Source organism: Ambystoma mexicanum, chromosome 2p (assembly GCF_040938575.1).
Source record: "Ambystoma mexicanum isolate Mex_15411 chromosome 2p, UKY_AmexF1_1, whole genome shotgun sequence".
Classification (NCBI taxonomy): Eukaryota; Metazoa; Chordata; class Amphibia; order Caudata; family Ambystomatidae; genus Ambystoma; species Ambystoma mexicanum.
Window position 1 is genome coordinate 549229122 of NC_090923.1, and position 16107 is coordinate 549245228.

The following is a 16107-nucleotide window of genomic DNA, read 5'->3' on the forward strand; positions in this document are numbered from 1 at the left end:
GTTGCTATCTTGCCGGAAGGAGAAAATGCGATCAATCACGAATGTAAGTGCTTTGGCACACAGGGCCGGCAGAGGTATGAATCCATCATGATGCATTTCATTTTTCCGCCTTTGGAAAGTCTTGTTTTGTATGAATTCCTTTTTGGTGAATTGAGCTTTAGGTAGGTGCGTGTCTTCCAGCGTATCATCAGCGTATTGGTGAAGTAAGAACGGAGGATAGCACAGGGGCAACATGCTGGTCTTGGAAACAAGACCGCGCAGAGCAACAGAGGTTTGAATCCCAAATCTTTGCTTAGAAACCACACTTGGGTATTAAGCACGTTATAAATAAAAACAATTCAAAGATGGTAGTGTCAATGAAAAGTTACCCGAGTGGTTCCATATAGAAAGTGAAGATCACTCTCTATATGGCCAAATATAGATCCCTGTGGGACTCGGCAGGTGACGGGGCAAAGGTCAGATCTGAAGTTACCCATCTGGACTTCTTGGTGTCTATCCGAGAGGTATGATGCAAACCAGTTGAGGACTGCCTGTGAACCCCATTCTGTATGCCAGTAAGCTAATAAGTATGAAGTGGTGGACCCTGTCAAATGCGGCCAAGAGGTAAAGGAGGACCAAAAGGCAGGAGTCACCTTTATCCATGATTTGAAAAACATCATCTGTTACCTGAAAGTTGGCACGTTCTGTGTTACATCTTGGTCTATGCCAATATTGGAAGTCACAGATCAAGCAACGTTGGTTAATATGATCACAGAATGGATTAGCAATTGTTCTCTCAGTCATTTTACCAATAAATGGAAGGATAGCTATCATCAGGTAGTAAGTAAGCTCATCTGGCTCTAGAAAGGGGTTTTTGAGCAGTGGTCAGATTAATCCTGTTTTTAAGGTATTAGGGAGATACACTGATTGAGCATTGCATTGACTATTTGAAGGAGGTGGGTAAGTGCCGCTCCTGAGAACTGTTTCATGATGGCAGAGGGAAGTATGGTATCCTTGTATGTGATAGGTCTGACTGATGCAAGAGTATCAGCAAGGTCCTTGTGGGTGAGGGGTGTGAAGTTTGTCCACGGTTATGTTGCACCATGTGGGATCACCATTTTGATACAACAATATTATGCCCGATTTTATCTATCTTGATGATGAAGTTACATTTTCCTGTGGACTCAGGATTACTGGGTCAGGCAGCGGTGTGGAGCTCTGTTTACCTTAGGAGGGCTCTACTCCTGTTAGCAGCTGCTGCAATAATCGTGCAGTAATACACAGCATTAGCTCCAGTGATGAGTGCCTGACGATTACTGTTCAATGCTTTTAAGGTGAGGAGGTCCATGTTTTGTGCCAGCATTTCTCTGTTTGGAGAGTACATTTATTTCCATTCAGTTCCTGGTTACACTATTGTTTTATTGTTTTAGCGGGGAATACATGCCTCTCACTTCCTTCATGGTTTGGTTGAAGGCTGACAATAAGTTGTTGACATTTGGGTTGGTAGGGCTGGAAGTGAGTGTTACTGTTTTTCCTCTCAGTTCTGGTCATGCTCTTACGTCCCGTCCCCTTTCCTCCATACTGCATGGGCGTCCCTTGCGAGGAACCTTTTTCACCAGAAAAACCTTCTTCCCCTTTAAATTTAGAGGCACGCGAGGGAGCGGCCCTGGGAGCATGCGCTGCCTTGACTCTGCCCTCCGGCGCAACACACCTCAGTCCCCTTTTCCACATCGACGGGAACGGGCCGAATTCACCAGCGCTCCTGGGTTTGGCTTCGGCCATGTAATTCCACGTGCAGATACTTCTTCTTCTTCTTCTGTCTTTTTGTCTTTTTGATTAGATACTCGGTCCTCAGGCGTCACGCTCCTCCCCAGCGCATGTCGACAGCCAACAGGTTCAGCAGGTATCCAGCCTGTGACAGGCTTTTCCCAACTTCAGACCCCCGCGCTCTCTGCCTAGGTTGCCTTGCCCCAGACCACGGTTGACAAGCTTGTACAGAGTGCAACGCACTGTCCTCCAGGTCTCTGAAGAACAGACTAGCCAGGTGGAGGGAGCTCTTCCAGAAGTCGCCTCAAAAGGACTTTAAGGACTTCATTTACCATCGAATCAGGCCCATGGTAGGGCCTCTATTCTCTGTCACACTCCGCAAGGGAGACTCCTTCCCAGCGACTCCCCTGTGCGGCATGGACCGCTCAGGTTCTTGTACTGACACGTGCACCGAGGCTACCTCAGCTACCGGCCTCGAGGCCGAGGGATCCACGGATCCTCCCGGTAAATGTGTTGAGGGACTGGAAGCTTCTTTTACTGGGTTCTCACCCGAGGGGCCACGCCCTTATACCGGCAAAATGGCTGAGGGGGCGCCTACATGCAGGTCTACCGACCCACGGGCCGAGGGCGTAACACCTACTGGGCCACGGTCCGAGGAGCAGGGTAGGCCTCATGATCCACGCCCAAGAGTCCTGGAGGAGGCTGGGCCCAGCGAACCGAGCGACACGACGCAGGCACGTGGAAGGCAGCTAGACAAGATGGCCGCCGTGCCGGATTTCAACAGCCGCCCAACGCCGCACCAGATACAGGATTCCGGCGAAGAGCGAGTGTCAAGGTGGGACTGGCATCAACCAGGTTCGTGGTCTATGCCCTATCCTTCATTGGTGCAGGGTTGATTCCCCGTGCGTCCATATGGGCAGGTTATGCAACAGCTCCAGCAGCCTCCCGCGGCTCCTTCCATATAGCCTACCACCTCTTCATCCTATGAGGACAGTTTCTTTGAGAAATTCCTCAGGTTCATGAAATATCCTCAGATGTGGGGATCCTCATGGACGCCATCAGGGAAATCCTCCCGACTATGCTAGCGGCACCACAAATGCCTTCGCCGACGCCTCCGGCCCCGGCAAAGCCTCTTGCATCTGCTCCGGCCCCTCAGCCTGTGGCGCAGGCGGTTCCACACCAGCCTCCGGTCTCCGTACCTCAGCCTCCGGCTTCCAACATTCCTCCTCCGGTACAGGATCCTCCGGACCCGCAGGTGGACACCGACGAGGAGGAGGACCCCGACACGACCTCATCAGCCAAGGCCTTCCATAAACGTCTTGCTGGACTGGCAAAGTACTTGGCCCTTCCTCAACCCGAAGTCGAGCAACCGGCAGAGGGGGTCCTGGCAGAAGTCCTCACACGACACACCTCTGCTTAATGCGAATCCCTATGCAAACGGACGTAGTCACCTTGGCCAAGAAGGGTTGGCTCAACTCGGTCCAGCCGGTCAATCGACGCCTGGACGCCAATCACTATACTCCAAACCGCAGTCGTCCTCAGCTTCCTCCTCGATGGTGCTGCTAGGCAAGGAGGAGAAGATCTTGGAGGTGTACGGGAAGAAGCTGTATTCCAACGCATCCTTATATCTTCGTCAAGCCAATGCTGATGCAATGTTGGCAGCCGCCAACCAGAGGCTTTGGCGCGAAATTGCCGACTTCCTCCGGGAACTTCCGGTGCAGAGCCAATCATGCTTTAATGCGGAATTAGCAGAGGCCAAGATGGTGGCACAAGACATCATGGAATCCCCTGTGGCCCACATCGATACCTCTGGCCGGGCCATTTGCATCGCCAGGGACATGAGAAGATCAGCCTGGCTTTGTGCTACTAAATTCAACCCGGTCGTCCAGGAACGTATGCTAGAACTACCGTGTGAAGGAGGGGACCTCTTCCGCTCCACCACAGACGAAGAGCTGGACAAGAAGAAAAACAGCTCACAAACGACCATGCCTTCATATATCCTCACAAAGACCACACCCAAATCGTACACCCAGTCACAGCTGTGCTCCGACAAGGGACGTACATATGGAGGGTTCCACGGCTTCCAGGAACAGAGGTCCAGGCAGCCTGACCGCTCACCGATTCAGAATCGGCGCAAGCAACAAAAGGGGGAGGTAAGGGCTTTTTCAGTCCCCCTCGCCCACAACTGCCTCCGAGGGAAAGAAGGCATGACATGCCCCTCCAGGACCACGTGTCTCCGGTGGGTGGCAGGCTTGCTCTTCATGCACATTTCTGGCACCAGAAGTTGGTGGACCCCTGGATCCTCTCCGTAGTATCCACGGGGTACCGCCTACCCATCCTTGCCTCTCCTCCCTCCCTCCCTCCTCCCCTCCACTCCCTCAAGTTGGCACAGCAACTCTTCTGGCAGAGATTTGGTCACTCGTACAGAGTCAGGCCGTGGAGGAAGTCCCAGCCTCCCAGTGAGGCTTGGGCTTTTACTCCAGGATTTTTGCCATTCAGAAAAAGAACCAGGCTGGCCTGAGAGTTGTGCTGGACCTTTCCACCCTCAACCACTCCTTACCTCTACACAAATTCAAGATGGTTATGCCAGCTTTTATTGCGGAGACACTGTGCAGGGGAGACTGGATGTGCTCCCTGGATCTGAAGGATGCATATCTACACGTCCCGATTTGGCAGCCCCATCGTTCTTTCCTCCGGTTCAGGATCATGGGCTACCATTTTCAATACAAGGTCCGTCCTTTTGGGCTCAACTCGCCCCCAGGGTCTTTACCACTTTACCAGGCTCAAGAACACAGTGGCTGCCCTCTTCCGGGTTCAGGGCCTCCACATCTACCCATAACTTGACGACTAGCTAGTCAGGGCTACATCTCCAGAAGCGGTTCACCACTCTTCCCAGGCTCTTATGAACACACTGCATGATCTCAAGAATTTGCAGCTGCAGCCCACACAGACTCTGACCTTCTTGGGCCTCATCTGGGACATGTGCTCTGAGAAGGTGTTTCCGTCGAAGGACAAGATCACGTCCATCAAGAAGACCACTACTCACTACCTCAGCCGAGAGGGCACCTCGGCCTGGTGGTATCAGCATCTCCTGGGTCTCTTGGCAGCGGTTCTACTAGCCATCCCCCACAAGAGACTCCGGATGAAGAGGATACAACTGCACTTCGCGGCATCATGGAACCAGGAGCAGTATTCTCAATCCGAGATGATCAAAGTTCCCCCCGTCTCTCCTCCCGGACCTCACATGGTGGTCCAAGGACTGCAACCTATGGAAGGGCAAGCCCTTTTCTGGCCCCCCACTCCGCAGGTCACCATCACCACGGACTCCTCGCTAGAGTGCTGGGGAGCCAGCCTGGACAATCTCTCGGTCCGCGACACTTGGACCCGACAGGAGCAGGAGTACCACATCAATTAGCTGGAGCTGAACGCCATCTGGCTAGCGCTCAGAGCATTCCTTCCACTGCTCAGGGGAAAGGTTGTCCTCATCCAGACAGACAACTAGACCAGCATGTTCTATGTCAACAAGCAGGGAGGCACCACATCCCTTCCACTGTGCAGACTGGCAATCAGCATGTGGGACTCGGCCCTGGAAAACGACATCTACTTCACGGCAGTCCATCTTCCGGGGGAATCCAACCTGGAGGTGGACAGGCTCAGCAGGTTGGGAGTGGGCAACTACGAGTGGCAGCTAAACGACCTTGTTATCCTGGAGATCTTCGACATATGGGGTCTCCCCCAGGTGGATCTATTTGCCACCTGGCACAACAGGAAGTGCCCTCAGTTCACCTCCTGGCAGGGACAGGCTCCCGGCTCCCTGGGCGATGTATTGCAGATTCAGTGGAACGGCATGACAGCGTACGCCTTCCCGCCCACTCCGCTGAATCAGAGTGATCTGCAAGGGTTGCCAGTTAAATGGTCGAAAACAAAGGGATCGAATGTCTTTTGATCGACAGTAAAATGATCGAAAAAAAAGGGTCGATTTTTTAATTTTTTAAAAAAAATTTCATGGGGGTTTCCCCCTCACCCCCAACCCCCGTTTTCTTTATTAAAAATATTTTTTTACCAACCTAAACTAAAAATATATATATAAATAAATAAATAAAAAATTCAACCTTTTTTTTTTCCGATCATTTGACTGTCGATCAAATGGTCATTCGATCCATTGTTTTCGACCATTTGACTGGACACCATCTGCAAGATCAAGGAGTCTTGCCGGCTCATCATTCTAATAGCTCCATGGTGGCCGGCCAGGCCATGGTTCTATTGGTTCTACGTTATTTTCCAGCAGTATTTTTTTTGGAGGGGTTACCCCCCCCAAACCACCCTTTATTATTATTATTCCCTTTCACCCACAAATATTTATTTAATTTTTAACCCCCACCCCCAAAAAAAAAGATGATTCTTTTTTTGATAAAAATACGGCAATGAAAAGTGCCGCGACGCAAAATCCTGCGGCAAAAGAACTGTATACCGGTTTCCCAGAGCTGATCAGCCTCTCGGAGAGGCCTCCGATTCACCTTCCGACAGGCCCAGCACATTGCTTGCGCAGCAGGGGGGCAGGGTCATCCACCCCGTGCCACAGAAACTAGCTCTCATAGCGTGGTTCAAGAGCAGGTAACGGTAAGGCACATCAACCTCTCCCAGGCAACTCGGGAGATCATACAGGGCGCAAGGAGCAAGGCTACCAGGGCCCAGTATAAAACTAAATGGACCAGGTTCTGCCACTGGGCTGACTTCAAGGAAATCGACCCCCTGGCATGTACTCTGGATGACGTGCTCTGCTTCTCGGCGCACCTCACCCACTCAGGTGTGCAGGTGGACACCTGCGGCCCTTACCTCGCGGCCATCGGGGCTTATAGGAACTTGAAGGAGGGAGTCTTCTCCTCCTCCAATCCTATTGTTAAGAAACATTTGACAGGACTAGCAAGGCTCTACCCGCCTATCAAGAGACCACACCCCGTGTGGGACCTGTACATAGTCTTGGGCGCCCTGGCGCACAAACCATTTGAGCCAATGTCATACGCGGATATCAGGCTGGTCACCATTAAGACAGCCTTACTAATCGGCCTCACATCGGCTCCCAGAGTCAGCGAGATCCAGGCACTGGTCGCCTCAGAACCATATACTACTTTTCACAGGGACAAGGTAGTCCTGCGGACACACCTAGCATTTCTGCCTAAGATGCCATCTGCTTTCCACTTGAACAAGGAAATAGCCCTTCCTATATTTTTCACCGACCCTAAGGACGAGGCACAAAGAGTTCTGTACTGCCTGGATGTCAGGCATGCCCTGAAATTCTACCTGGACAGGACCAAGGGCTTACGCAAGTCAGACGCCCTGTTTGTCAATTTCAGAGGTGCAAGATTAGGCTATCAGGCCTCCAAGGCCCCCATATCCCGTTGGATGGTCTCGGCCATCAAAGAATCATACGAGGGCCAGCACAAGCCGCTCCCGGCTAACATGCACGCCCACGCAGTCAGGGCCAAGGCAGCGGCCATCGCTTTCCAGCGCCATGTCCCTTGCCAGGTCATAAGCAGGGTGGCCACTTGGGCCACTCCCTCGGCTTTCTGCAAGCATTACTGTTTGGATTCCGGCTCCAGATTTGATGCGGCTTTTACGGACAGGCGGTTCTCCGGAACATATTTGCTTAAGGAGGGTCTCCTCTCCACCCTTGGGTTACATTCAGTTGTAATCGCCCAAGCAGTATGGAGGAAAGGGGACAGGACGTAAGAGTAATTATAAATCACACACCGTAGTGACTAATGTACTCTTAGTCCATAGTCTCCTTTGCTCCATACGTCCCAACATCCTCCCCCTAATAATACTGGTGTCATTAGGCAATGTTAAATCTATTGCCACGCGCCTCTAAATTTAAAGGGGAAGAAGGTTTTTCTGGTGAAAAAGGTTCTGTCTCCCATCCCTCGCAAGGGACGCCCATGCAGTATGGAGGAAAGGGGACTATGGACTAAGAGTACGTTAGTCACTGCGGTGAGTAACTTATCATTTGCTCATCCCATCCATGTATCTTTAAATCATTTATAAACATTTCTTCCCTTTTCTTGTAAATTTGATGTGCCAAACATTAAAGCATCTGCCTTCTAAAAAGGTTTGCTTAGCATAACTTGCATTACTCCTTGTATCAACCTATATTTGGTCAGAGGTTCTTCTGTTGTATCTTTGCAGCTGGATGCCCTGCTCTCCGAGACTTGACTGAGCCACTTGTGGACGCCACCATCAAAATGTATGTCACTATTACATCACAGCTACTGCCCACTCCAGCCAAGTCTCATTACACTTTTAATCTGCGTGACCTGTCCAAAGTCTTCCAAGGCATGCTGATGGCTACACCAAGCACAATGTTGGTGAGTTTTAATGCCACAAGTATTCCATAGCTAGTATACAATGTCAATTATTTATCTGTAGTTTTCTACAGCAGTATTCCTTGTTTTGTTTACTTTCATGCACTACAGTGCCTGGGGACCATGCAAATGGCAGTGGGGCACAATGTATATTCCAATACCACCACACAATCCTCCATTGGCATTAATCCCAGAATTTCTAGATCTCTAATATTTCTCTTACACTCATTAATATTATCACATGGTGTGCTCTTGGCTTTGCTACCACCCTAATGTATCCCCCTAGATTGTTCAGGTGAATTAAATCTTTAGTCATCTGCTTGTGTTTACGATTGAAATATACATGAAATAGTATAATCTCAGAAATGTAGTGAGTCAACAAAATGGTGTATGCTCGGAATGTAAATCTTCCCAGCATTCTGCTCTCTGATAGTCCCTTCACCATTTGCCTCATTTTCTTTGCCAGGAAGTGCTCTTTCTTGAATGCCCACTTGAATCTCTCCAGTACTCAAACAAAAGAGGTTCTGCTTAATTGGACTAGACAGTTTCATCATGCTCTGTATGCCTGTTCTTTTACTTTATGGATTCTGACACTATTCTTGTTTCCACCTTTATATTTGTTATTCATATTCTGGGCTTGCTTGACTAGCTCCAACCAATCTCTAGTATCTCTGATAGACTTTAGAATATTCCTTTTTCAGTGTATGTGTGGCAATGCTACTGAATCCTCTCTCTAACCAACACCACTTCTTCCTGGGTTTGCCACGTGCCATGTTTCTTCTCTCTGTGTGTCTTCCAGGACATCCTGCTAATGAAACTGATATTTGATCAATATATATTTATCTCCATATATTCTCCTTTCTAGGATAAGCAGCACTTGCTCCGACTCTGGTATCATGAGGGCTGCCGCATCTTTAAGGACCGACTTGTCAATGAAGAAGATCGCACTTGGTTTGATGGCCTGATGAAGGAAAAGATGCAGGAGTTTGGCACAACGTTTGATGAAGTTATTTCAGACCAACCTGTCCTTTATGGGGACTTCATGTCACCCGGTGCTGATGTCAAAATATATCAACTCATTGAAGACAAGACCAAAGTAGGAAAGCACATCTATCAATTGTCACCTCTTTATCATGAATTGTTCCTCACAATATAGCTTTTCAACCTCATTTTAACTCCTTTAGACCCCTAAGAATTTATAACCTACTAGCATAATTAATTTGAAATTCTGAGGTATTTAGACAACGCAAAAGATGCCTAAATACCTAAGAATGTAATTGCCAGTGTGGATTGACATGTACCCCGTGGCACTAAGCTGTGGGCAAACTTTCCAATAATTCTGTAGTACATTGATCTTCTTGCCCTATTGGTAGGGTTAAAGGTTCATCCATTGCTTGCTCCCTCACCCAAGGAGTTCTCCATATGGGAAAACCTGACATGTATGTCCCGTGGACATTGTACCAGCTTTCTCATTTCTCCTGAGCATGGTTACCTTTCATACTACCATATGTCATTATCAAGATTTTGAACAATTACAAATTCTATTGGTTGTGCTATCTTTGTTACTGGTTCTCTTGCCAGCAGCAGTTCTCTACTTTGCACTTGTTTCAATCCTCAGACATTTCTCTTGATAAAACGCCATTGTTTTCCTTCACCCATTCTTTACTCGGATCACCACCACTGTGCATGCAACAGTGATCTGATTTTAAACATTTAGAAATCATGATAGAATTAATACAGTTTTGAATAAATTCTCTTTTGAGATTCCAATGTAGGTTTGTTACCTACTTTGCCGATTGTCTGAAAAACATCCATTGTATGATCCAATTTTCTACAAAGGTAGCAGCACTGCCTTTGTAGAACAGGTTGTCTGAGGTTCTGTAAGGCTGAGTACACAAAGCATGCTAGTTCTTTGTCCACAGACCATGAGAAACACCTTGTGGTGGTTTACCTGTAACAGCATTCCTCCCTCAAATTCCACTTCTTTTGAAATATCCCCTTTGGCGCAAGTGACTCCGTAAGACTTTTTTTTATGGCTACCAGGTGGTGTGATGCAGCTCTGATCTTGGCCTCCCTACTCGTATGGGATATCATGCATGTATGTATGAAGCTAGCGAACAGTTCCTTTATTCGGCAGCAATGGTCAGTAACTTCGAGATCATTGTTGATTCAAACAATTTTCAAAAGATGTCTCTGCCTAATTCAGGCTTCAAGGCCTTAGAAACCTGTCACTGATCCATGTCCATGAGGGATCCGCACTCATGTATTTTCTGCCTTGGGAAAAACCATGATACTCAAGGCCATTAAGGATCGGCTTACTTGGCTTGTTATGACTTCTTTCTTTTATTTTTTTTTAAGCTTTATTTATTTGTAACAATCCGAAGTGTTACACCATATGATGTTCTGCATAGAAAATGATTATACTGACATACATCTAAATGCCATGATATTTCCTTACCTTTGGACTGTCAACATTATTTTGTATAACAATAATAATAGCAATTCTAACAATAATCAAAAACAAATAACAAGTAACAGGTTTCAAGGTATGACTCTATCTCACAATTTATCATATCATTCCAATCTTGACGTAGTAGTAAAAGGGACTGTAGAATATCGAAAAGTTCTTCAGCAATGACGGCCTGTGGAAGTGGTGCTCTCTGTCTTTAACCTGCTCATAAAATGGAATCCACACTTTCAGAAATGTTTGGTAACTGCCAAAAGCTAGGGTGCATACTTTCTCCATTGCAACCACTCCCCACAGTTTTACCCACCATGAAGCCACCACCGGGCCTTCCACTGTCTTCCATCTATGAGCCAGGACCATTCTTGCCGCCATCAGCAATTGTGTGCGCAACATCGCTTGGGTACCACTAGTGCATATGACCCTTCCACCACTACCCTGGGAGTATTACCCCTGGGGACGAGGGGCAACTGTATCCTTTTATTTCTTTAATATGCACCAGTATCTAGTCCCAATATTTCTGTCCTTTTGGACAGGACCATCACATGTGCAACATATCTCCACCCTCCCCACAATTCCTCCATCACAAAGGCAAATACTGGAAATCTTATCAAGCCTCTGTGGCGTAAGATACCAGCATACCAGCGGAAACATAACTCAAAGGTAGAATTTTTGATTGTTGCACATATCGAGGCTGTGTGCGTCCTCCACCTTGCCCCCATTCTTCCTCAGAGATTGTGACCCTCAGGTCCTTGTCCCATTTCTCCAAATATGACACCCTAACCGCTGGGACCATTATTTCTAGTAGGCGATAAAGCCTAGAGACACCCTTCTGCCTTTCCCCTTCTTTCATTGTCAACTCCAACCTCAAAGGCAAACTAGTTCCTGCAGTTTTAACTTCTCTATTCAAGATTCAGTGCCTGATTTGCACATAGTGAAACTGTTCCCTTTCATTCGCCTGGAATTTCCTATTGCAGTCCTCAAACAGGCGAGGGGAGTCTTCTTTATAGAAATCCACCAGCGTTGGCACCCAATAACCGCCCCCCCCCCCAAAAACTGTTAGAGCAGCCCAACCCAAAATCAGGATTGTGCCCCATAGAAGTGAGGGGGCCCAGCCCCTGTCTTACTCCATCTCAATGCCTGATTCCAATATCCCAGTATGCATTTAGTGACTTCTAAGAGAGAAACCCCAAACGCCCTTGCTGCGTTACCCAGAAAAAGAAGGGATCCCAAAGGGGCGGTTGTGGCTCCTTGCTCAAGATTATACCACCCTTTTGTACTTTCTACCCTGGTCCATTCCAGCATAGGGGTCAGCTGCACCGCCATAATGTATTGCCCAATGTCTGGAACTCCCATGTTCCCCATCAACACAGAACACATGAGAACCTGCCTGGGATCCCTGGGTCTTTTCCACATATAAGAGTCTGGGTATCAGAATCTTCTCAAGTGCTGTGATACGCGCAAACCATGAAAAATTGTGCTTGCTCCATCATCTGATGTCTTCAGTTAATCTCGTCCATAGAGGGGGTATATTTGCCCCAGATAGATCTTTATGATCTGCCATCAGTTTTACCCCTAAATATTCCACCTGCTTCGTTACCCATGTGAGAGGAAAGTCCCTGCACCACCCCTCTATCTCGCTGGTGTTTTCAGTTATGTTAAGAGCTTTGGGCTTGGTATAAATGTTTGTGAATCCCGAGACCCCTGCAAATTCTTCCAAGACCGTCATTACTTTCGGCAGGGATCGGGAAGTATTCCACAGAAATAACCATACTTGTATGCATATAATGCTATCTTATGCATGATTCCAACAACTTCCACCCCCATTACCTCCTCCTGCCACCGTATAATGCTGGCCAACGGATCCATGGCCATGGCAAAGGTTAATGGGGAGAGCGGGCAAGCCTGGCGAGTGCCCCGTCTGATGTGAATTTCTGCTGATAGTTTCCCATTAAGTATCAATTGCATAGACAGAATTTGAAAGAATGTCATAACCATCTGGATGAAGCCAGGCCCACAGCCAAATGCCTCCAGGTCCTTCTGAGATACCCCAAACCCATACAGTCGAACGTTTGTGTAGCGTCCAGGGCAGCAAATCGAGAATTTATGACATTATCCTGTGTATGTCACCCAAAAATAAATCCATCCTGATCCGGATTAATCATTTTGGGGAGTACCTCCGTTAATCGCCTGGCCAGGATGTTTACATATATTTTATTTAAAAGGGAAATGGGATGGTAACTCCCACATTCTATGGGGTCTTTACCCGATTTAAGTATTAATGTTGTGGATTAGAGACCCATATCCCGCAAGATCACCCCCTTCTCCCTAATCACATGAAATAATTTAGCCATGGGTTTTATCAGCCAGGTGTAAATTTTATTGTAGAAGCCATGCCCAAACCCATCGGGTCTCAGGGTTTTATTGACAAGCAAGAGAGTCTATGTCCCAACCCACTTCCTTCTGGGTCAATGGACCGTCAAGTGCTTCCCTCTCGTCCTTCATCAGTTGAGGCAGACCTGCTTTCCATAGGAAATTGCTCGGGCGTTTAGGGTCTAGCTTGTCCGCTTTCACCATAACTGACTCATTCTCAGCGGTGGTGGTGCAGGAGGAGGCTGGAACCGGTCCCGGCATGTTTCTCGTCGTCCTTCTTCTTCCTTATCACAGTTCGTTGTGGATATCTCTCTTCGTTGCGCTTGCTCTGATGTCTATAAGTTCAATGGAATCCTCACAGTTCAGTTTTGCCTGTCCTTTTTAGCCTGGATTCGATTATTTGTTTTTAGGCGAGATCACTTGTCCCTTCTTATACTGCTCAGAGGACCTTTGATCAGTTATCGCCTCAGTATCATGTGCGCCCAGCTTGTCCGCTCTGGTTCCGGACACATGGGCCCTCATTACAACCCCGGCACTACACCATGGCGCTATTAGCACCATGGTTGGGGCCGGTGTTGTAACGAGTCCGCCATGGTGGAATGGGGAAATACCGCCCCATTCCAAGGTTGGCAGGGCGGTAATTCCCCATGCCGCCATGGCCCTTCCCCATTCCGATTTTTGCCCCATAGGGCTCAATGGGACTGGGGAAGGCGCTAATTATGGCACCGTAAATTACGGTGCCGTAATTAGCTCCTAGGTCCCTTTGCGGGTTGGTTAAAAGCAGGCGTTAAAGTGCCACGCGCAAAGGGACCTCGTAATCAGGCGTTAAGGGTTTAACGGCACCGACACCTTTTACGGCGCCGTTAACCCCTTAACGCCTGGGTTGTAATGAGGGCCATGTACTGTTAATCAATTATCTCACTTGCCATAGTACCATGTGCGCCCAGCTTGTCCGCTCTGGTTCCGAACATGTACTTTTTATGATCGCACCGAGAAGCCGCGAGTCTTGAATTGTCCGATTTGCACAATTCTCACGCTTCTCTCCTCTACACCCCTGGTTCCTTCTCCGTCCATGAGCTGAACCAGAGGTTGACATAAACACCAAAAAAAAGAATGCGGATCACTTTGTCTTCCGAGGCCGCAGGTTGTATCGCCTTGCTCCTGGTATCGTATGATCTGTGAACAGTGCCGGTGCACTTTCAGATTCAGGCTTGAAGTCAGCCTGTGGCGCTACTGCAGGTGCTGGTGTGCGCCGCGCCAATGATGCAGATCCGTTTTTTGGCGTGCTGGTGGGCGCCAAAGGGGTACACGATTTGGTTTGCTGGTATCTGCAAGGCAGATTTCACGTCGGTCAGCAGTGATGTCGATTCTGCTGGGCAACGTTGGGGCATTCTTGCCCTTCCCCCTTTTTGGCAATCGTCTCAGGCTTTGTTTCGAGTTTCACTTCTCGTTCTATCTCACTAAGTCGTTTTGGCTGAGGTGCGCACCAAACATTTGCCGGCCTCCCCATTACGATTTCGTACGGGGAGAGCCCAGTTTTAGCCTGTACAGACGTACGCATGCATAATTATGCTATTGGTAATGCATCCACCCAACTCAACTTGCTTCCCGCACAAATCTTGCTAATCTTTGATTTAAGAATCCTGTTGTGCCTCTCCACAAGACCGGCAGAACTCGGATGCCTTCAACTATGGAATCTCTTATCAATCTGGAGACCAGCACATATCTGTAATACCACTGCACCCACAAAATGCGGTCCATTATCATACCATAGGACCCGGGGCAAGCCAAATCTGGAAAAATACTCCATCAACATTACTTTTGCCGTACTCATTGCTGTGCAATCTTTCAAAGGATATGCCTCCACCCACTTACTGAATGCACAGATTACCACCAATACGTATTTTAAGTTTTGGCACCTCTCCATCTCTATGAAATCAAAATGAACTACCTCAAACGGCATGGAGGGCGGGCCAAAACTGCCTGTTGGAGTCACTGTTCCCTTTCCTACATTGTGTTGTAAACACGTGATATAGTTCTGCACCAACCTCTCTGCATTCTTTTTTATGTTTATATTCTGCCATACTGTAGAAAGGTGCTGTATCATTTTCTTGGCACAGATGTGCGTAGGGCTGTGGGCCATTGTGGCCATTGCAGTCACATACGAATTTGGCAACATCCAGTTTCTAGTTCCCTTGTCCACCCAACAACCCTCCAAATCCAACTCAGCAGATCCCTCTGCCCATCCCTGTATTTCATCAGCCATAGCCTCGGCCTGCATTTCTTTGACAGTCGCAAATCCATCTTCTATCATACAGGGTACTTCCTCTGTCTGAACCGTCATCATCTTGGTATTCAAATCAGTGGCAGTTTGTTTCGCAATTTTGTCTGCAAACGCGTTTCCCTCTCCTATTTTGCATGTTACTTTTTTATGTGCCTCGCATTTCACTATTGCTAGGCGCTTTGGAAACATGAGTGCAGACAGCAATCGTACAATCAAAGGGCCATGTTGAATTCTGGCACCATGTGATGTCAGAAACCCTCTCTCAGTCCAGAGTCGACCAAAGTTATGAACCACTCCAAAAGCATACTGACTATCAGTATATATATTCACTTTCAAATTTTCAGAAATCTCACAGGCTCTGGTTAATGCTATTATTTCCACGGCTTGTGCTGAATTATAGGGGATTCTTTTACTTTCTACACACACTCTCTAGGGTAGTGATAGCGTATGCAGCAGTTGTCGTGCCATCTGGTAATTTAAAACATGAGCCGTCACAAAATAACTCTCCATCCGGCTCTTTCTGTGGAATATCACTTAAATCAACTCTTCCCTTGGTTTCTTCCTCAGTGACCATTAAGCAATCGTGGGGGGGTGATTCGTTCTTCCCAATTTCTTTTATGGTTAGTGGCATTCATTCTGCAGGATTCAAAGCGCTACACCTCATAATTTTGGATATGGGGCGCGAACAAGATAATCTCATATCTTGTCAATCTAGCAGAGGTGAGGTGTTGCGTCTGTGTCCTATTTAATAGAACGGCTATGGCATGGGGCACCATCAGAATTAAAGCGTGCCCCAATACCATCCATTCCATTTGTTTCACTGACGCAGCAGCCGCCGCGACAGATCGCAAACATCGTGGTAGTGTGCGCGCTACAGGGTC

General features: G+C 47.9%; 1 protein-coding gene across 1 annotated transcript in view; it reads left to right on the plus strand.

Moving 5' to 3' along the window:
* DNAH1 (dynein axonemal heavy chain 1) overlaps positions 1 to 16107 on the plus strand; it is a 3604831-nt gene that overhangs the window by 2351288 nt on the left and 1237436 nt on the right. Inside the window, exons 47-48 of the mRNA XM_069644003.1 lie at positions 7930 to 8108; positions 8971 to 9201. Of these exons, the coding sequence (XP_069500104.1) occupies positions 7930 to 8108; positions 8971 to 9201 (410 nt within the window). The remainder of the gene's footprint in view (positions 1 to 7929; positions 8109 to 8970; positions 9202 to 16107) is intronic.